This window comes from Acyrthosiphon pisum, chromosome X (genome assembly GCF_005508785.2).
Source record: "Acyrthosiphon pisum isolate AL4f chromosome X, pea_aphid_22Mar2018_4r6ur, whole genome shotgun sequence".
Classification (NCBI taxonomy): Eukaryota; Metazoa; Arthropoda; class Insecta; order Hemiptera; family Aphididae; genus Acyrthosiphon; species Acyrthosiphon pisum.
The window spans coordinates 68,253,414-68,277,573 of record NC_042493.1 but is presented as its reverse complement, the minus strand read 5'-3'; the positions used below and the strand labels follow the sequence as shown (position 1 = coordinate 68,277,573).

General features: G+C 30.9%; 2 protein-coding genes across 3 annotated transcripts in view; both read right to left on the bottom strand.

The window, feature by feature from the left end:
- Positions 1-8: 8 nt before the first annotated feature.
- On the bottom strand, positions 9-1,718 carry LOC100569430 (protein O-mannosyl-transferase 2; the record flags this gene model as incomplete). The annotated part of the gene is made up of 3 exons (XM_003247885.4): positions 1,261-1,718; positions 175-264; positions 9-117 (listed from the first exon to the last, which is right to left on the bottom strand). Coding segments are annotated over exons 1-3 (258 nt in total), but the record flags the coding sequence as incomplete, so codon positions are not given.
- Positions 1,719-11,186: 9,468 nt separating this feature from the next.
- The window catches only part of LOC100569162, a 61,499-nt gene continuing 48,525 nt past the window's right edge, over positions 11,187-24,160 (bottom strand). For both annotated transcript variants that reach the window (XM_029488653.1, XM_029488660.1), the window contains exons 10-13: positions 20,950-21,372; positions 17,495-17,753; positions 13,676-14,025; positions 11,187-11,750 (exon numbers count right to left, since the gene is read on the bottom strand). In XM_029488653.1, coding sequence (XP_029344513.1) covers positions 11,281-11,750; positions 13,676-14,025; positions 17,495-17,753; positions 20,950-21,372 — 1,502 coding nt within the window. In that variant the 3' untranslated portion in view covers positions 11,187-11,280. The remainder of the gene's footprint in view (positions 11,751-13,675; positions 14,026-17,494; positions 17,754-20,949; positions 21,373-24,160) is intronic.

The window sequence follows — 24,160 nt, the reverse complement described above, 5'->3', positions numbered from 1 at the left end:
TATATGAATTGTAAAATAAAATTGACACTTACCTTGCCCAATGGAGGATGCACATCAAAAAAAAAAGTTCTATTTATGTACCAACTTCCCATTTTTCCAAAATGTGTTTCATCCCAACTAAATAATTTAAATAATAAGCAATGACAATATTTAACAGAAAATAGAAATACATACCAGACATGATCTGGCTCGTCCACTTTATGTAATCGTGTCCCAAATGAAAGAACCGTTAATAGTATAAGCACTAACCACCATTTTGAATCCCTAAAATTAATAATAATATTTAGATTAATACAATTATGTTTCATTTAGGTATCACATAAATAACAATGCTACAACATAATTTATTGATACATATTTAATTATAATTTTTTTTAATTTTAAAAATGTGTATGGGTATCTAAGTCTATTAGTAATTTTTTGTAATACTATAGATAAGACTACTATATAAGAATACTCAAATGTTTTTATTCAAATATGCAATATAAAAATTTCAAAACTATGAGGTATCTATGAACTAACTATCATGTATCATAGGCTACAAGGAAACACATAACCATTAACCAATTGCTTGCATTTTTGTACCTACATGTTTATTTTTAATTTTTACATAATATTGTTTTATTCCAAAATGATAATAATTAATTATAAGTATGCATCTATTTTATTAAAACATTTCAGCAATATCAAACACTAATTTTAATGACCTGAATCTGATTTTTCTATAAAAATAATTACTTAAGAATTATGTAATAAAATGCTTATAAGTTATAATTCCAAAAAAAATTCGGTTTATATTAAAAAACTATACCTACATATGGACATAATATCTAACTTTATTATTGATAGATGTTATTTCATTTTAGAAATGTGATAAATTGTGCACCAAATTCTATTACAGCTTATAATCAAGCACATAATATAAGTTTACATATATTATAAATTAATTTTGGATCCAATTATACACAGTTAAGGCGTTATTGGTACTTACTGTTGTAACAAAAAAACTTACAATTACCTACGCACAATTATTCATTCTACTATGTAATACGTTCTGGGTAAAAAATGTTGTTGAACAATTTTAGATAGGTTCTTACATACACCTATATTTTAATACCTTTTAAGTTTTGGTTAAACAATTAAGTTAATCTATCGGTGCACGTCAACACAATAAGTAAAATGAAAGTCAGGCCAGTTAGTCATTGTATGTCAAGCAATGTACAACAATTATATCAAACATAAGTAAAATTTGGTACCTACCCTTTGGATTCATCTGTTTGCATTGAATGAACAGCCCTTTTTGTCTTAGGTGGTGTCATGGTTTATAAGACACAAACTATATATGTATAAGATTAACTACGAGATTGTGTAAGTTCTAAATAATGTTAACATTTTAAACGATAGGTATGAATTATAATCAAATTGTGACACAATATAAAATAATACTTAAATAGTATAATATACAATTTACAAGTAGAAAGTGGTACTTAGATCATCAAGCACCTACAATCTAAACGTCAACATTTTAAAATCGTCGCTTATCACACGTCTTGTGATAACGTCATAACGGTACATTGTGAAACGTCACTGGGTATCATTACAGATTACAATACGTCATACGCAATATAATATCCACCTTGGTCATACGAAAATATTGTAGATCATAGTATTACAATTTACAGCCTGTTGCAAAAATTCGTACAGGTCTGATTTCTGGATACATTCAGTTCACAGTAAACGGTTGACGAGCCAATGGAAAAAAAAAAAAACCGGGAAGTCGATCTGCCGAGAGCTGTATAGTAGGTTCCGAGCGCAACTGCCAACTAGTCACTGATTCGGTACCTATGACCTAACTACATAGGTACTTATGTGATTAGGTCATCGTAGTCTATAATGTGTTAAATTTATTGAATTAAATAATTATAATAAACCATTACTGTATACCGTAACACGATTCTGAGCGGAGGCCATACTCCAGACTTACCTATATAACTAAAAAAACTAAAACTAGGTACCTACATAATCTTTACCTATCTAGTATCTATATGTCTACAATAGGTCAGTTATAGTCACCCTATATTTCTAAAGATATTTTATATTCTACAGTGGCGTCATTTGGGGGGGGGGGGGGGGCAAGCTGGACATTCGGCCCTGTCTGATTTTAAATGCGGCCCGATGAGCCGATGCCCAGTTGCCGTTTTACATTATTATATTTTATTAGCGCAAAAACTTGCCTATTTTATAATATTTTCAGAAAATATTATATTATGTACTAAGAAATTATTGTCACAATGATACATTTTAGATTCTGAGTAGAACGATGAATGTATATTGATTTTACAATGATGTGTGTTTTTTTCTTTTTTTTCTTAATTTTTTTTTTGTGTCTGTCATCACCGCTTAGGACAGTAAAAATGCTTGGATTTTCTTCAACAGTATCTTTTCTGATAGGAAAGTGAATCTAGTTGGTACAATGGTACTTTGGGGGTCAAAAAAAAACGGGAATTTTTACGCAAAATCTGTTTTCGAGAAAATCGATTTTGGGTTTTTGGTGCAACTATAAAACAAATGACCGTAGGTACATAAAATTTTAACTGAATGTTTATATTAGCATTTTCTATACACCATAACATTTTTCAAATATTTTGATTTATTTTGAGCTATTTACGGACATTTTCGGTTTCCATTTTTTTTTGTTTTTTTTTTTATAAATATCAATAAAATTTTATTTGTTGGTTAAAAAAGCTTGAACATTTAATAGAAGGTTCCTATTATATTGTTTCAAAGGCAGATGAAAAATTTAAAAATCTATAGTCACAATTTTTTTTTATAAGCATCTAAAGTTCAATTATTGACAAAATACGTAAAAATGACGAAAATTTGCAAATTATTTTGAGTTAGAAATTCATGAAAAATTTTCTTTTTAAATCTAATATTTGAAAATGTAAGACAAGATTCCTCATAAGTTTTTCTACCTTTATCAAAAAAAAAAAAATGTCTACTAACAAATCAAATTACATTTTTATGAGTGTTTGAAGTTCATATTTTTACAACACTGGATATTCACTCGATTTCTCATGTTACGATTTTCTTATTTTCTTGTAATTAAAAAACTAATAAATTAACAAGTTTAATACAAAAGATATAATTGTAACAAAAAATAACAGTATATATTTTTTTTGTATTAATTAACCCGTGACAACTTAGGCCTTGGATGGTTTTTAATTGTGTGGGAGGATACTATAGGTTTTTGTAAACACGTTTGTTTTAGTTTGGCAGAATTTTCATGTAGGCACCCGTAAGTATCTGCCATGCTCGGGTGGGGGATGGCGGCCTCTCTTTCCAGACACCATGACTTTTAAAAATGTTTCAACTGATGTTGTATGTAACAATATATCAAGAACCTCGTATTCATTTTTCACGCTTTATGAGTTTATGGCCGAACAGACATTTTTTTTTGACATTTATGACATTTTATGGTGTATAAAAATGCTAATATAAACATTATTCAGTGAAAACGTCATATTATGTCTACGGTTATTCGTTTTTGAATTACAACAAAGTAAGAAGATCGCTACATGAGAAAACGACATTTATTTATATAATATTATTCTTTAACGGGTACTAAACTTTTTAAATTTTTGTTGAAATATACATTAAATTTTAACGTGGATGTCCGTCTACTAACAAGTTTTTAACTCTCATAAAGCTTAATTGTATGATATTTAATTAATTTAATGTAACTTAATTTATAATTTTTGGTTAAAAAACTTCAAAATGATCTTGATTTTTGGAATCAATTCTTTTTTTGAAATGTTACAATTTGTATGTTCGACGTGTTGGTGAAATCAGAATTTACCTATCTTACTTACTTTTTTCGCTATTGATAGGAAGTGACCATATTATTATCTATATCGTGCATTCGTGCGCGAGACGCTGTGCTGCGGTGGTGACTTGTGTGTACGGTATATTATTTTACACTTTTACATACAGTCCTACTCATACACAACACACGCTTATGCACACCCAAACGAACACACACACCCACTCCAACTACTACCTCACTACGTAGTAAACATTAATTACATCGACTCGCTCCACATTCTAAAAAAATTGCCTATACAGAACCTTTAAAATTCGAATGTTTGTCAACAATATTATAATTTACTGTAATGCCGCAAAAATACGATAAATATAAAAACGACTCCTGTCGGTATAGTTATATTAAAATCGGATGTTAAAATCATACAATAATTGTAAGCTATTAAAGATAGTTACGCTATTACCTTCCTCCAGGTGTTCGGAGGGCTCTCGAGATTGTGCATATTCGAGAATTTGATCAAACACACCGTACAATATAATTTTATGTAAAAAGCACATATCATAATGTAATAACTGCAATCAATATAAAATATTATATTTAATGCCTTACCTGACTTGTAGCTGTCTGTGGGTTTTAGGTGAACGTGACACAAAGTAATACTTCAAAATACACAAATCGAAATAATGAATACACTGATTATTGCTCGCACAAGGAGTCCAGTTGTCGCTCGTAGGATTCGGGATTGGAAGATCGTTAATCAGTTGCACTGATCCACTGGTTTAAGGGGCGACATGGATATGCCGACCAGAGAGTGGTGGCGGTTTTAACAAAGTTTTTTGTATTTAGCCGAACTAGATTTCTCTTCGGCGACAAAGACTTTATTCGACTATTCATTTTCTCTGGCGGCTCTACGGTCGTAAGTACGTGCCGATTTCTTAATTCATGATCGTATAATAAAGATCGTACCTATTTTTGTCGGTGACAATGGTTTTATTGGGAATAACTGATTTCTATGCACAACAGTCTGACCGTTATTCTATAAGATTTTAGTTTATTTATTATAATGATGTGTGAGCATATCATTACATCCAACCTGCACTTTTTTTGTTGTTAGATGAACAGTTTGAATATAATTTAAACTGGACATTTATATACACATATATATATATATTTTATTATACAATCTAAAAGTGGCAATGGTTGTAAAATTAAAGTTTACATATTATCTAGTAGAAATTAAAATGATAGAACTGAAACTGAAAGTTCGGTCTACCCTTATTTTATTGGTGTGTTTCTATTATTGTTAATGATCTTATATAAATATAAATATTTTTATGTTTTAAGTTCCCTATCTGGTGTTGTAATGATTGCTATACAATTTTTTTTTAATTTAATATTTGTGTTGCATATATTGTTATTTATGGCTTATCTAATTATACATTTTTCATAATTAATTATTTTCGAATGCACCTAGTTCATAGACTTTTCTTTCTCTGCAAGCTTAAGCTAAGTTAAAAAATGTTTATATATTTTTGTAAATCTACTTTTGCTAAGTACAGTAAAACTTCCGTTTACGGTCACCTCTATAGGACAGTCACCTCTATGTAACGGTAAATTGTTTTGGTCCCGTCGAGTGTTATCCTAGTGTTGTCCTACCTCTGTAGGACGGGCACCTCTAAATAGCGGTCATTATTTACAGTCCCTTCGGTGACCATTATAGGGAAGTTCTACTGTACCTATATAGGTTAGTTTTTACAATTTTTGTTTTTTTTTAAACTATGTTTTTTATGGCACGATGCGGGCTGGCCGGGAAAAAACGATTCCGACGAAATACTATAATTTATAATTATATTAAGCAGTTATTGTAGTTAAAACACCCAATTTTTATTCCATCATACTGATCGATCTAGTAATGCGATGATACTTTTTATAACTGATTTGAATTCGTTATTATGTCTAATTGAGATTGGCTAGTTCACTTTTTCCAATTATACCCCCCCCCCCCCAGCATCTATAATTTAGCTTGAATATTTTGAAACTTCGGATTTTTCAAACGTTGATTATTCGGGATTTATTTGGAATTTAAATCAGAAATCTTAAAATGTGGACTGACCGATCAGATCAGTTTTCTGAAATATTATCGCATTATTAGATCGATCGGTAGGACAGAACAAAAAAAAAAGCGGGAGCGGTAAGTTGTAGTGACGGTTGTAGATTGATTATATATATCTTGCGTATATTGATAATATATCACTACACTATGTGTATTATGCATATATAATTATTATAATTAATAAAATATATAAGTAATAAGTATATATAAGTATTGAATTGTACGTAGGTAATATATTTTTTATCAAGCCTGCACGTAGCACATCTTAGTTCTTACGAGTTAGGTTGTAAAATTTATGAATTCGGAATAAATCTAGACGTTTACAGTTATTATTTAAAAAAATAAGTATAAGATATAATTTATAATTTTTTTTTTTTGAAAAGCCAGGGGGGTGAAATTGCACCCCCTTGCACCCCCCTTGCTGAAATCTATAGCATGGTCCTTACAAAACATAAACTTTAGGTTACATAATCTTATATACATATTATAATCTCCTTGCATGACGCGTAAACATTTTTATTTCATGAAATTGTTTTCGTAGAATAATCTGATTGTTGCATAACGCATTTATCCCTATATAGTGCTTTACCTTTGCCGTGATTAAATTTTTTTGTGCTTCGCATTTAGTATAGACTAGGTAATAGAAAACAGGTATAACGCGAGGATTTGAAACAGCGTAGTAAGATCTGCATATTATATACATTTATAATATTATTATAATTTATAAATTATAACAATTTGGTGACTTTAACATCAATTTTAACGATAAGAAATCGGAAACTTAAAACTTTCTTTATAGATACCTACGGGGGTGGATAGGCCCATGAGAAAAAGGGATTTTCCCTGTGGGCCCCCATCTATGTTTATTTTGCCCACTCGGGTCTACACTTTGTTTTTTTTCGGAATAAAATATTCACCAAATAGGAATAGTTTAAATTTATATAAATTATTATAACTTATTGTTATTTTCAACAATATAATAATAGCACGACAAGTGAAGGATTAAAATTTTTATATTAAATAAATAATAATAATAATTAATTTTTATTATAAATTTTACTTCCTCATATGCTGTTTACCCAGCCCCTCACCAAACTAAAAATACATTTTCGCATGAAACATTTTATTTATAGGTAAAGGTGTTAGATTGAATATCTATGCAAGCGAATAGTGATCAATTTTTTTTTAGTTGGGGGCCTCTTCAAATATTTCCCTGTAGCATAAATACTACCTATCCACCCCTGGAGAATTACATTCAATTTACATAATAAATTATTAACAATCCATTAGAATCTACGAGAGATGACACCACTATCGATGCAGTATTTTCAAGATATTTGGAAAAAATTACATTACAAATATAGGTACGTATAAATTCAATAGTAATAATAATAATTTTTATTTTCATTTATTTTTCACATTTACTTAAATACATTTACTTATTGATATTTACTTTTATTTAGAATGGTTCCACTAAAATGTATTTGTAATCTATTATATTTGTTGGAAAAGAAACTTCGTTTCTACCGGGTGTCCATGACAGCATTCGCTTTTTTTGGTTTGTATTTGTCTTGACAAAATTTTTTTTATTACTGAAGTTAACTTAAGTAATGCTATTTGTTTTACCTTTTTTTTTAAAATTTTATTTACGTCTTGTTTGAACATGTATATTATATTTTTGAATATTTTTGTAAACGTGCTAACTGCTAACTCAGATTGCGTTAGTTAATTTTTTTTACATTTTTCTTCTTTTTTTTATAGTATTTCCTATATTTAACTTATGCTAACTTAAATTATGTTAGTGGTTTTACTTCTTTTTTTTGACAATTTTTTCTTTCTTATGTCAACTTAAAAGTTAAATTAAGTTAATATTTCAATTTTTTTTATTTTAGTAATTTCTAGCCTTAACATTTATTTTCTTACTTATAGGTACTACTGTACTAGCAATTATACTACAATATTAATTATATCATTGAATTTTAATTTAACACCATTCGTTATAGTGATCCACTTGAAACCTATTGTACAGTAGAGTGACCATAGGCACAACTAGACCTCTAAAACGTGGGGTGCTATAATATTTCATATTTTGAAAATATACAATTAATGGTATTTCAATATAATAATGATAGTTAGACCTAAAAGAGCAAGGGGTGCTAAATTAGAACTTGAGGGTGGTTAAGACCCAAGTGTGACACCCACTTGCCCGTTTTTTTTTTTTTTTTATTAATCTAAATAATAAATACAAATATAGGCAATATTTTATTTGTTATAATATTGTTTTAATAAATAATAATATTATGATTTAATACAGTTTACTAACACTACGGTTTTGGTATACATAATAATTTCGTTACCTCTAGTAGTATAGTATAATTGTGTAACAATAACCTTAATGCATCAATATTAATAAACTATGTCTAAATAATTACAATATTAGTCAACATTATGTTTCACAATATAAGTCGCTGTTTAATATAATATAGTAGGACCTATGTCAAAGTATTGATATTTTTTACGCAATTGTATATTCGTATGTCGTATTCACACGTCGTATATGTATTTTCAGCAGCTTACGTACAAATAGAATTTTCGAAAATTGTTTGCAAATATTAAGAAATTATGATAGGTAGTAAAATGTTTTTAATATCTGTTTCATATAAGTATAGCTGTATATCGTGTATATAGGTACCTACATATACGCACATGGTACATTATTATTCAGAAACACGTTGCAAGTGATGTTTCATTATAATTTTAGAATTTAATATAATACTGTATAGTACTGTTTATAAACTTAAATACATTTATCTGTTTCTTATATAAGATTTTTAAAAGAAATATCTATTTTAAAGACCTTAACAGTTAACTGGTATGTATAGTTAGTATACTTTAAAATATTAGTATAACAACAAATGGTTTAACTTTAGATTTTTAATATAAAAGATTTATATCTATTTGATTATGAAGTAGGGGACATATCAATATTTTTAAATTTTTATTAGTGGGTAGGTAGCTAAAAACAATATTCCGAAATATGGAAAAATTCTATTTACCATCTGGTGTAAGTTTATTTTTTATTTTTATTTATTTAATACTTAACTTTAAATCAATGAAAATTGACCAATTGACCGATTTAATTAACTACTTGAATTTTGTTAGACATTATATTGATATATTATATAACATGAAGAGCAATAACCGATTTAAATATATACAATTTTATTAGTACTAATCTATTAAAAATGAATTTAATTCACTATAATTTAAATAAAATTAACAAAATAATTACTGATAGAACACTACAAATTTAACATTCAACATTTTAACATGGACACACACACACACATATATTAATATTTCTGTATAATAGTATTTAATATATTATATTTATTTATATATTAAAACTAATTATACTTACTATAACGTTTACAATTAAAATGTTTTAATAATATTTGTTAAAAAAAAATAACAATATGACTAAACTCCAATGTTTAATATAGACATGAGAAGAATTGGTAACCACAATAATAAATTGTTATTTTTTTACGAAAAGTGTAGTAGGTAAATTGCGCGATTTTAATATTTTCTTGGGGGCTGAACAAATGTATGAAAGGTGAACGTTTCTACACTCCTCTTCAGATTACTTTTAATATATTTTTTTAAATTTATCGCAAGATGTTTATGTCGCATTTTATTGAAACATTATCATCATTACTCAAACCTAACTTGAGGGGTTGGGGGTTTTGAACTATTACCACATCTTTATAAGTATACAATATGGATACACACTCCATACCCAGCCACAACATAATAAGTTACAATAATAAATAATTAATGAGAAACGATAATAGAATAGTTTTTGCTAAAATCAAAAATAAATATAACCGTAAATAGATGATACGTCATATTATTAAACATTTTAAATGGAAAATATAATTAATATAATATAGATAACTACAATATATTGTCTTTCAATTATTAACAGCAGTGGTTGCAGTTGGTATAAGATTTTGGTAATGTTGACAAAAAAAAAAAAATGCATGATATAAATTAATATTAAAAAAATTATTATTTGCTAATCAATTGGTTTTTTTTATAATACTTGTGCCGGATTGCACAAAACATTTAATGAATCAATAGTGTGTTAATGGTCCCTTAAACAAGATTTAGTGGCCCGTGATTGGTCCATTAAATTTTTAGTGAACCATTAAATTTAATAAATTGTTTATGCAACCCAGCATTGGATTATTATATAAGTTTTTTTGTGTGAAGGGGGTGCAGAACCTCCCAAATTGCACTTAATTATATGAAGTTTCAATGTGTTGGCTGGTTAGAATTATTATAGAAAATATTATTCTACTTATACCATCCATTTCAGGAATATTTGACAACATATTACCTATTGGCTATTGTTTTTTTTTTATTATCGATCAATAAATTATTTTTATTGATCATTTATGTTTTAATGAATAGTTAATGCCTATAATGGTTATAATATGATACAAATTATACTACAGTGAAACCTCGATAACTCGAATCAGTTGGAGCTGAAGAAAAAAATTCGAGTTATATAACAAATCGTGTGTACTTATTGAAATGCGGGGGCGAAGATATTCCTTCGAGTTAATGAAAATTCGACTTTGAGATGTTTGAGTTATCGAGGTTTCATTGTATTATGTTATGATAAATTTAATTAAATGACGGTTATTAATTTTTATGTTTCCACTACAATAAAAACTGATTGAATATAATTCTTGAATTTTCTGATTACTACAATATACTAGGACATTGACATTATTGTTATGGTAAAAAAAAAAATCAGAAATGATTACAGAGTTCGAAAAGGAAGAGGCAAATGTCCGACAAATCGTCGCTCTTGCACCTATGTATGACTATAGCTGGTATTCCTGACGATCAATGATGATTGTAGTTTTTTTTAACATTCGACTATTATAATATTGTGTATTGTTTCACTATTGGGTCGAAATGATCGACTATAAATAATAATACACCGATGAAAAACAGAGATCGACGGTATATAATATATGTGATCTGCCCAGACCGGATTCGGGTATTGGGCGGAACAAATGTGTGCTTAGCGTATATACATCCACAATATTACAATAATATTATTATTAAAGTGTACACACACAATATTAATACTATAGGCCAATAATAATAATAATAATAATAAATATTATTATTATTACTGTGTACATAATATTATATAAAATACATAATGTGTGTATATAATATAGTGAACAAGGTAACAAGGTATGGGTGGTATATAATATAATGATAGGTACTTATTAATATTATGATATATTTAACAGGTTGTCGTTCACACGCAACTCTCGGGGCCGGGAATGCCACGGTTCACGATCGACACCAAAAACTGTTTGCCGTAGTTTTGTTGGATCATTATGTCGGGCGCGGGATCGCCGGGATCGGTTGGATCGCGATCGCGGTCCGACCCGGTCAGATTCGGGTAGACGTTTCGCTGCTGCTGCTGCGTTCGACGTGAGAGCAGCGAATATTTTTCACCGGTCTTGTCGCCGCCGCCGCCGCCGCCGCACGTTGCCCGGTCGTTGGACGCTATCGCTGCGGTTTCCGTAATCGTCGGCGATCTGCCGCCGTCCCGCCGCCGTCTCCACAGCAGAAACGCCGCCGCGATGACTATCGCTGACGTGGCCGCTACCGAAGCCAACACTATCACGCTGGTCGCTGTGGTGTTTTTGCCGCGGCCATTCGACGCATTGCTCCGCCGGTCGTCGTCGTCGTCGCCACCGCCGCTCAACATTATCCACCATTCTGCGCAGACGGAATAATATGTGATATTATAATCTGTTATTAATTAAAATAACAGTTTTCTGGGCTATGCATCGCTTAATTTGTACCTGTTTCTGGTGTGGTATCATGAATCTAGTATCTAGGTAGGTACCTATCTGCAGAGAATGGTTTGGCTACAAATTCGGTCTTTATGAAAAAAGTATGCCCTCCTGGTAAATTTAGTTTAAAAAAAAAGTATGTTTGAGTATAACTAATTAATTAACTAGTACGCTAGCTAGTTCTTTGATTATTGTTTTTGGGCTACTTGCTACTTTATTGATTATCTCATATTCTCATCTGAGCTAATATTGAAAAGCAGATCTTTTTTTATGGACATTAACACGAAGTTCATATATAAATATCGAAATATGATAACAAATATTATGATTCATGAAATATTATTAATCTTAAGAATTTTATAATTTTAAAATGCCCACTGAGCGAGGTATAAGACCTCCATTCACCCACAAGTGGTTTTACCCATCCTACGTACATGACATAATATTCTTCCTACTCCTATATACCTAGTTACTTTCTGTTTCAATAACTCCATTACTCTAGAGTCTAGACTTATATTTTATTGTATGTAAATTGTCATTTTTGACAGTTATTATTTTTTGTTATTATAGGTAGTCACGTCTCTTGATTTATGTATTTTCTAGATAAGTTATAAGTATAACTGTACCTACCTATTATTGTATATAAAATGTATTGTAAAATACTACTATAGTGCATGACAGTTATTCATATAATAGATATAGGTATAGGATAGTTGATATTTTTAGCAGAAGAAAAGAGTTATATTGATCAGTTATATAAACTGCTAGTTTTTGGATTCTGAGTTGAATGAGGAAAAACTTTGAAAACAAGTCACACAAATGTTTTGTTGACTACTCGCTGTTCTCGTAACACTAGCAACGCCTACAAAATATTTATATAACATAATATTATACCTACCTAGAATAGTGTATAGGTTCCCATTTATTTTCTCTATTTGCTAGTTAAAAACTATAATATGAATATGAACAATAGTCTAGTGCCTTGATTGTCCAGGAATAATTAATATTATCCCTCTCATATTATATTATCTCATTTAGCAGGACCATTACACATCCATACACCAATGATTACTACCCATCCCTCTCCCAAATAATTTACAAATAATAAATTTATACATGTAAAGATTATACATACTATCTATATCAGTCCTCGAAGCTTCGTAGAATAATTCTACGAAATCTTCTATTGTAATCTTGTTTATTGTAGAATAAATAATATATCACGTTAGTAGACGTTAGTTGTAACTGTACTATCCCGTATCCGGTATCACATATTATATACCAACATAATATATTATAAATATTTTAATGACAAATTTGAAATCACGTGTAAAAATGACGTTCGAGTTCAAAGCCTGATGATTAAAAAAAAAAAATGTGTTGCAATCAGAGACTGGAACCTTACCGTGAAGAACCGGTTTTGAAACCCGAACCCTTTGAATATTGGGAACCGAATCCTCATACCAAAACCCTTATTTAAATTATATTTTTAATACCGGAACCTTACCGAAACCGATACTTTTACTTAAAACATCATTTCATATAAGTATAAAACCAAAGCCGGTAACAATTTTTTAATTTTTTAAGAACCGAAAATGTAGTTTTTTGGGAACCGAACAGGAACCGGAACCGTAAAAATCATCAAGGTTCCAGTCCCCGGTTGCAATATTCAATGAATTATATGAGGGGGGAAAACGACATAATATCTTTGGCTTGACTACAAAATCCCCCTCACACTCGCCCATTACGCATGTTATTATGCTTATTGTTAATAATATACTCGTGGACAATATGACGACACAAATGAGTAAAGTTGTCACTGGTGAACTGAAACGAACAAAAACGTACCGGTGGACGATGTGCCGGACGGACCGGCGGCCCTCGTACTGCTCTCGTATGCCGACTCGCCACGCCACCACCACGGGTGCCTCAACAGCATCACGTTGTCGCTACCGAAATACGTGTGCGGGCCGCGGCCCATGCGGTTGGCCGCGTACGCCGACAGGGTCAAATGTTTTCGACCGTCGTCCGGGCCGTTTCTCAGCCGCAGGTTCTTGCGGTTGACGCGGTACTCGATCGAACCGCCGCCCGCCATCGACGCGGCCGCGGTGCCCGTCACGTTGTCCGCGAGCCATTCACCGCGATATTTATTGCGTCGAACGTCGTCGTCGTTGTCGTCCGCCGTCGCGTAGGATGATCTGTAAGACAGATCAAGTTGCCACGCGGCACTTATAATTTAGAAAGCGGACGATATCACGCATAATAATATTATATGTTATATACTACGATAATAATATGTTACGGTCAAAGATGATAATATGACGATGATTTGGAAAGGAATTCATTGGCTGCGAAATATCTCGTCGTCAATACCCAAAATCAGCTAATTACTATGCAGGGAGATTATTTGTTTCGACCTTTAACGGCGCTAACGACGTCAATTATTCCACGGGGTTGTTGGACTGAGATGACAAAAATATGGAAGCGCATTTTTGTTGTTGCTCAGGGGCGCAATTTTAATGAAAAAACTTCGGGTGCTGAAGCCTTAATATTTGTTCAGTTAGGTATAGCGTATAATTTATATAATGATATAACGTGCTCAACTAGTACAGTTTAAATACTGGAAGTATTTTGAATAAAGTCACGAAGATGATGATATAGTTTGTATTTATTTATACTCAAATAGAATAATTATATTTATTAAAATGTTCTAATTCCAAATAATAAACAGTTAAACTGTAAGTTAGCGAGTTGTGACTGAGTATTTAGCATTAGTGACTGTTCTGATTGAGGCTGGCTGCTCGTTTGATGAACACTTGTCCATCAGGGTTCCTCGTTGGGTCAGTCCTCGTCCCTTCTACACTTCGCACAACAGTATATGGTCGACCTGCGGTTAAGTCTCGCGTGAGATAGTCACACGCTTTTCCACACGCCGGATGTCTAACATATATTTATTGTTATTGTGCATTTGTGGTGTTATTTAATACGTGGTATTACACGGTATCGTCGCGCTATTACTACTACTACACACGTACTGTATACGCAGTGTTATCATCGATATTATTATTATCAGTGTTGCCCGAGCGAGCGATCACGTATCACAATTTTATTTATATTTACTCTGTGCGTATTATATATGATTACGTACATATTATTATGTTATTTAGACATGTATTTAGATAGGTAATTGGTCAGATAGTCATAGTTCACTACAATGACAACTCTGTTTCCCTCTCCCTCACGCAGATCCTGCCACCTTTTACACCTGTCTATACTCGCATCTACACCTCTCTACAGTTTTAAGAAATTCGATGATAAACAATCAAACATATATAGGTAACTAGGTACTTTAAAAATATTTATATAAATTGCAGAGAAGGTTCTTAAAGGCAACAAAAACAGACATTTGAATTTTTTTTTTTAGTTTAGACTACAAGACGTGTACGTGTGCCGTAAGACGCTATTTAAATCAAAAGTAACATGACTCTACAGGTGTCCGTGCAGTTGCCGCTGCCACACTGACTTTGTCCGATCGATACGAATAATGTGCTATAATATTTTGAAAACCAATTTCAAATGTTTTAATGGGCCATGATTGCAAATTCCAAAATCTGTTTTGCAAAATATTAACACATTTTTTTATTAGATCAGTTGTAGTCGGGGGGTTCAACTTCACGGGCATACTCTACAGTACCTATTCATTATCAAAAATATTAATATTTAGTATTGCAGTTATTGACGGGGATGTGGCTACGACACGATGATACCCTCAGGCATTCTGATTTTTATGTAAGGACCTACCTATATATTATATTATATTCGGTAAGGTGCGGGCCGATCTGTAATTCGTGTCGCGCCTGGATTTCGAATCGTTGTAAAACGGTACTTGGGCATTAGTATTTAGACACATATAGAAACACAATGCTACACACAGTTCGGTAGTTTCTATATATTATTATTATCACGATGTGCCGATGTCCGGGCAAAGTTATCGTTATGCGTACTTCTAATCTATAGGTAGGTATACTGGTTGAAATGCCACCGACTCTGCAATTATGTGAGTATGTCGATATACTAACTAGACAACAAGACGTAGGTACCTATATATACTGTGTATTTTTTTTCTCAAAACTTGATGTTTTATACTTGCGATATGGGTATAGGAGCATTGGTTTTATAACATAACATGGAATCGATGGCGGGCACGCATAGGTTGCACGTATACGACTATAATAAATATTCTATTGTTTTGTATACGTCGAAATTCGATTTGTATAATTTTATAGTCGCAAAAATACTATGCGCGTTTACTATAATATAAATATATAATACGATAATATGCTATTCCGTATACCTTTGGCCTATGTGGTGTTAAAATGTCACTATATATCAGACGAATAACACGTGTGCTTTAGCCTTTGAGTAATTTTGGGATTCTGTATCCAACATTAACAATCGATTTCTTTGAACTTTTTTTGTGAGAGGGGAAGACGCATCCCCATAGTTTCAAATTGTTGATACTTATTGAATTTTTTAAATATAATTCTTAACCGGTGTTCGCAAACTTTGTCTTTTTAATTCTCTATTAAATTTTCAGCATTGGTACTATAAGGATGTGTATCAGCGTGTTTTTTTACATTCTGAATGGATGTTATTTGTTTGTTATTAACTTATCGTTCTTGATAATTTGTTATCACGATTTATGGTTATTTTGGTCGTACATATTTTCCATTTTACCATTTTACCATATTTATTGATGATTAATCACCATTATAATTAGTATAATGACAATATTTTAACTGTGAAATCAAAATATATGGGTAAGAGTGATAAGAATACGATAAGAAGGAAGAAGCTAATTTTATTGACATTGATTTAAATCATTATAAATGCATTTGCAAATAAGTATGAATAAACGTAGATACTATTGAATACCAGAATACCTAGATTTCCGGTTAAATGATTATATTAAGTATACTCTGTTTAAACAATTCTATTATGTACCAACAACCGCCGAGGTTTTAATGGATATAAATGTGTACGGAATAGCTTTAGTTTTTATAATTTGTTTGGGAAGTTAATCAACACGATAATTTTTTTTTAAATTATTTGCTTGGTGGCAAGCAGGTATGTTTGGCCTTTAAAGCATTTGTACACTACGGTAAACAAAAAAACAGAAACGGTGTCAATATTTAACTGTACGATTTATATATTGCTCGCACTCCGCGAATAATATATGTATTGGCAATTCTCACGGAACAGCGACGACCGGTCAGAACAAACAATCGCTGTTATATTATGTAATATTTTATTTTACATGGATTTGATTAACACTTTAACACTAATAAAATCTGCTGTTTGATCGGCCACCCCACTTTGACCGTGACATATTATTATGTATACAGAGTATAACAGAAACAATACTGACGGATGCAATTAGCTAACGTTATTGTAATAACTTTTATACAAATACATTTGTTTTTATTTTTAAATATTATGATAATATTGTATTGTTGATTTAATATTTTAAATTTAAGAACAAATACGTTATCACCCACATATTCGAGTAATAATTACATACATACTGTCCGATATTTTTGTTACACCCTCTACAAGTATTTCAGGTAAGTTATTGTATTTTTTAATATTTATTATTTAATCACTAACCCGTGAAACGTTGTGGTCAAATCATTGCTCTCGTAAATCTCCAACGAGTAAGTCACCGGCCTAACTCCGCCGTCGTTGTCTAAAGTACAACTTATTGTTGCCAAGTCTTTGTCTTCCACTCCGTCGTGGGCGGACGAAGTGCGTCGCTGATGATGATGCTGTTGATGATGATGATGGTGATGTCTACTACCGGTGCCGGCGTGGCGTTCTTGATCTTTGGGCAATCGAATCGCGCAGCCAGTCAATGGACCCGGAGGAGCTGTGCATCCAAACAGACAAACGAGAATAATTACTATAATATATTTTATATTTTTAACTAGGACTAGTTTAAGATGTGTTCGTTTCATGCTCGGAAATGTGGTGTACTGCTCACTAAACACGACATAATATGAATCAACCGTCAAAGTTAAAAATGCGCACAGTGGGCGTTTCAAAAACAACAATGTACCTATCGACAATACGTATACTATACATTTTATTATACTACTTAATTTTTTTTTAATGTGACAGTGATAGTAAACAAATAACAAGATGATGGTTGAATAATTTTACCAAAATTTTACGTCATTTTGTTTCAAAAGTTTCTATCATGATGGGTGCTCTGTAACATTTAAACTGCGTTATTATTACTGTTTAACATTAGCTAGAATAATATATTATAACAGCGTAGTTTCTATAACTTTACGTTAATTAAATAACATTGTAACAATAATATTGTAGGTATTCGAATAAAAAATTATGCCAAGTTTAGTAAGTTTATGTAAGAAAGCACTGCACGGAAAATTAAATGTTACGGCTACAGTGATTTTAGATATAGTAGTTACAACTACCTATATTGTAATATTGTTAAACTATTGTGTTTTAGCCCTCCGTTAAAAAAAAAAATCAAAATTCAAACAGCAATTAGTATGGGTATATACAATTCTATGCATGATGTAATTATCAACATCGAGCCCTATATACAAATCACAACGTCTCTCGTCGTGGTTTGACACTTTGACCCAACAACAACATTGTTTTATTAATTAATAGTTTTTTGAAAATTAGGTTCTGCTGATCCACTAAATTATATATTTTGTCATAGTTATAAAGTATTTTTTGGTTAACCTACAGTTTCAAATATTTCTAAAATGTTTGTTTTGTCACCGCATTACAATTAAGGTAGCTTAATTTATATTTTATAGTGAGTGATTGTCGAATGATGCATAAAATATCGTGTTATTAAATTCTTATAGGCATTCAACTATAATACAATTAGTGTAACCAGGATTTAAATGGGGGGCGAGGGGGTGTAAGTTATAAATTAAACCAGGTTTTTACAGTTTTCGTATATAAATAGTACATTTATTAGGGAGGAAAATGTCAGGGGTGGGGGTTAACACCCAAACACTCCTGGCTACGCCAATGGGTATATATGTTTTTAAGTAAATGAAATTAATATGTATATAATATATATATATGAAGACAAAAGACAAACACAATCAACAGAATATACATGTTAAAGTTGTCAACTATCACCAAGGTTTTACACAGACAGTTATAGTTTTTGGTGTTAATTCAGTATTCATGTTATACTTTTCAACTAGACTTCAAATGTCCAAGGTTTATGAGTTATGATAGTACCTCTAAATCATAGCAGTCAGACATTTTATTGATATATTTTTTTTATTTGGAGGGAGGGAGTAACAATATTCAAAGTAAAGTCACCCGTACCCCAATTATTATTCACATAGCCCAAATCCTACATTATATTTTGAGGGTAGGGGGACATTTTTGGGAGGCTATCTCAGGAAGTGCCTATCCTCATCCCTCGACAACATTTACACGAAAGTGAGAATTATTTACTATATTAAGTATACAAACATATATTTTAATAAAATCAAAATTAATCTGAACATGTAACTGTCATAATATTATAATGGCATATTGGGGAGCGTCGTTGTTATAAATGATAAATAATATGATATTAAGATAAATGTTTATCATCGTTCACGTACTGGTACGACGACGACTATAGTTAAGTAAAGTAATACAATCGTCACTCGTCAGGCTGCATTTGACGTTTGTGACTTTGTGTGCCGTGCAAGTCGTCTGTGCTCAGGAGAAAATATGATAAAATACAATTTAATGTGTCGAGTAGAAGTATGTGAAAGTGAATCAATATGGAAGCTGTAGAAGAATAAACCAAAACGTGTGGGTATATTTTTAGATAAAATGGTTGAAAGAACTTAGAAGATAACCTATGTTCGTCGTATGGTTACAAAAGCAGTGAGTCGGTTAGGTATATACATTTTGTTATACCTACGTAATTATGTTGGGTTATGTTTATTATTAAATTTGAAGAATTTCTATTGCTTTAAATAAACACCTATTTGAATAAACATTAAACATTGTTCAACAAAAAAAAACATACCTACATCATCAAAATTATTGTTTTTCTTCTCAAGACTATGGTAATAAATTCTAATACAATTATTTTTTTGTATAAAAAACTAGTTTGTAAGATTCGTTACAAACACGTAGGTACTAATATTAGGTGTACCTACTATAGGTAGTAGTTTAGTTGAAAATGTAGGTATTGGGTACCTACCTACATATGCAATAGATTTAGTTTGGACACAGTTGAAGACATGCTTTTTAATCACAACTGATGCACTACTCATTTATTTTTAATTGTATAGGTAGGTATAGGATAATATTACAATTGAATATGCACATTTTTATTAAATTGTTAAATTATTTATTTATATAATTATGATAAAATAAATATGATTTATGAGAAATTATGACCAAATAAAAAAGGATCATAGAAATGTATAGTTACGTTCCCATAAAAATATTCAAAAGTCACAATTCGTTGTTGGTGGTCTCCAATTTTTGATATTGTAAAAGTTGGCAATCTTATAAATTTTATCTGGGTACGCAATACTGCATTAGGTAGACATTAATCTATAGGTATACTATGACATTGTAGTATAATAGACGCTTAGTGAACAGGTAGGGCTTAGAACTGGGAAAAAGATAAAATAATAGAATTTTAAAAATCATTAAAAATAGTATTTTTAATATTTCCAATTTTCCGACTACCCCTAAAATCAATTCCTTAAAGAAGATTTTTGAAATCACGCCCATCTCTGAATATGTTATAATGTACATATCAATATAAACAGTACATATATCATACAAAATACCTACATAATTATATATAGGTATTAGGTACGTAAATGGCTATATGTAAATATTATCCTCTACGACTAGAACTACATAGAATACAACAAAGCTTTAAGGTATAATTATATTAAATTATTAAAAAAAGGATTTTTCATTTAAATTTAATAAAAAATCATTCTAGTACCTAAATTATAATATAATTTTTAAATTTCTAAATCTTAGAAAAAAATGATTATAAAAATCGATTTTTGTGAAATCATGCTCAGCTTTGGCGGTATACTTACATGCCGGTATTATGTGATACAAACAAGGGTTCTGCTGACGGCCGACGGCGTTGGTGGCCCGACAGCTGACCGTGTCTAGCACGATGGGTTTCTTGACGTGCGGCGCTCTGTCCACGTACTGGACCACGTCCGGAACACCGACGTTCGTGGCCGGAAGTACAAGCTCGCCGACGGCCGTGTCGTTCCGCTGGTTGGGCAGCGCGGTGGTGACGTAGCTTCCGGTGGCCACCACGCTCGGCGATTGTTGCTGGTGCAGCTCACCGGTGGCCGCGGCCGCAGCGCCCGGCCACACGAGCCACTCGAATTGCACACGGTCGTCGGCCGGGTCGGCTCTTACACGGCACACGATGCGGACGTGGTTTTCATTAGCTTCCACGCCCACCAATTGCAGTTGATTGTCGTCGTCCGCGCAAACGGGAGCGTCTGCCATGAATTAACATTAATAATTAGTACCTAACTAGTAATTAGTAATTACCTATAAGTATTAAGTACGTTATTATTCAATCTCGTATATATATCCGCAGCGTTAAATGTATAATATAAGGTATTCACAATTTTGGCTATTTTGCATCCAACGTTTTTAGAAAGCTAAGATAATTTATAAAATGACTAAAATCTAAAATGTTTGATTTGTACCTATATCTGTATGTATATCTGAAGATTTAAATCAGACACGTAAAAAGGTCACATTAAAAACTGACATTGTATATCATTCATATTTACGTTCTAAGGTAATTTTTTTTATAGTTTTATAGTTCGCTTGTTGATCATTGTCAGGTTTTTGTCAAGTGGCTAAAAGTGTGATTTAATTTTTAACTTTCAATAAAACATGACAATTTAAATAAAAATTTAATTTAATTTAATTAAAATTAAAACAACTGGCGTATAGATACAAATTTCATCATTTAGGCTTTTTACAAGATGAACACTTTCTGAAAAACATTTTAAATCGATTTGAAATGGTTTCAGAAAGTGAATTATACAAATATGATGGTATCTGATGTAAATCTCAAGATATACATATACAAATTCAACATTTTGACTGTAAGGTCTAAAAAAGTATATATCAAATCCGTTATAAAATGACAAAGTGGTTTAAGGTTTTTTCTATATTATGAAACTTCATCGCTGTAACGCTGCCGTTCCTTTAGAGCTAAGAATTAAGATAAACTTTATTTTTATAGTTTTAACACTTAACTAGTTAGTTAAAATTCTAATTTTCTTAATAGCTTAACTAATTAAAGAATCTATTGTAACAACTTAGATTTTTTCAGTTAATTTTAAAAATAATTCACTCAGTTAAAACTTAAGATTTTGTTTGTAAATAAAGCTTTAACTTTGAAGTTAAAATTAATTAATTTTTTTTGTTTATTCACAACTATTTTAAATATAAATAAAACAATAATTTAGTCGACATATTAGTGTGATTGTATAAACCACTAAAGCTAGTGTGAAATAAGATGGAATAGTAAAGGATTCAGTCCAAATAAAACATTTAGGTAGCTATTATTTAAAAAATTGAATGTTGCACAGTTATTAAACGTGTGATCCGGATGGAACAACATAAAAGATTAATTTTATTGTTTTTAACTGAATAACCTATGGTAATAAATTGATAGTATTTTTTTTCATAATAACTTTGAATTTTTAGAGTTTAATTATATATTGTTTTGTAACTATTCTGTATTCATCTAGTTATCTTTTTTCATTAATTTATCTTCACATATTGTTTGCTTGTAAAAATCATATCACTCATAATGAATATCAATATTCATTAGGTATAAAATAATGTACCTACGTATTTGTTCATACAGTAGAGTAATATTCAATAAATTTAATAGTTTCATTCGTCCACAAAAACATACTCATGTATAATATTTAATGTAATAAAACGAAGAAATAATCCAAAAATAGAACTAATAATAAGCCCATATCCAATTCAATTTAATTCTTCGATGAAAATTCGACACCTACATTTTATAGGAATTATTACGGTGAAAACATAATTGCTATATTTATAAAAAAAATCCTGATTCAGACCCAATAATGGGTGGCAGCGGTTTCCTCCACTACCAGCATAAATCCTTCTCTTCACCCTTCTTTCCACTATGTTATTTGACCAATATTAATATGTGATTCCACTACGATGATGGTCCCAACCTGTGACCCTTTTTCGTAATACTCGGCGAATTATCATCCGGTCACGCATCGTTACCGCGAACCTTCACGATATATATATATATATATATATTATATATACATGTATTTTATCGTTTACCGATGTTTTTTCAATATTAACTTAAATATAATATATAGTATATACCATGTTTTTAACGATGTAGGGAACACTCGATTTCTCTCTCTCATTAGATTAAATAGGGACTTTATTTTCAACCTAACCTAAACGTATAGGTACATTTATAGAAATATTTCGAATTCCATCCCGGTACTTTTGAATAGTAACTCGTAGTTTTGATACTATAGGTATAGGTATATTGATTTTACAATGATGAGTGTTTTTTTTCTGTCATCACTCATCATTACTTTTTGGTACAGTAAAAATTCTTCGATTTTCTTCAACAGCAACTTTTCTGGTAGGAAAGTGAATCTAGTTGGTACTTTGGTGGATTAAAAGTGTATAATAAAAAGATGGGCAAGTGGGTGTCACTCTGTAAAGTAGGTTACAGTTGGCTCACTGTAATGTATGGTATTAGATTCAAATTCAATAATATAATATCATTGTATACGAAAAAATATTCTTAGCGAAGACGGTCAGTCAACCTATGAGTACCAAAAACAAAAATCTTGTTGAAAATAGACTGCGTAAAAATTCTCATTTTTCCTTAATTTTTCTTTTGTTTTTCACGGCGTTTTTGAAAAATATTTGGAAATTTTTACTTTCGATCCCCAAAGTACCAACGAGATTTACTTTTATATCACACAAGACACTGTTGAAGAAAATCTAAGCATTTTCACTGTCCTAAAAGGTGATGACAGACACAATAAAAAAAAAAATCAGGTAAGTAGATGTCGCTCTGCTGTACAGTAGATTACAAGTGGGTCATTGTATAATGGATTGTATTAGACTTGAATTCAATGATATAATATCATTGCATAAGAAAAACGATTTTGAGCGGAGACAGTTTGTCAGTCTGGATATTTTATATTTTTTTATTATTTATTTTATCATGTAAGTTGAATTAATATTAAA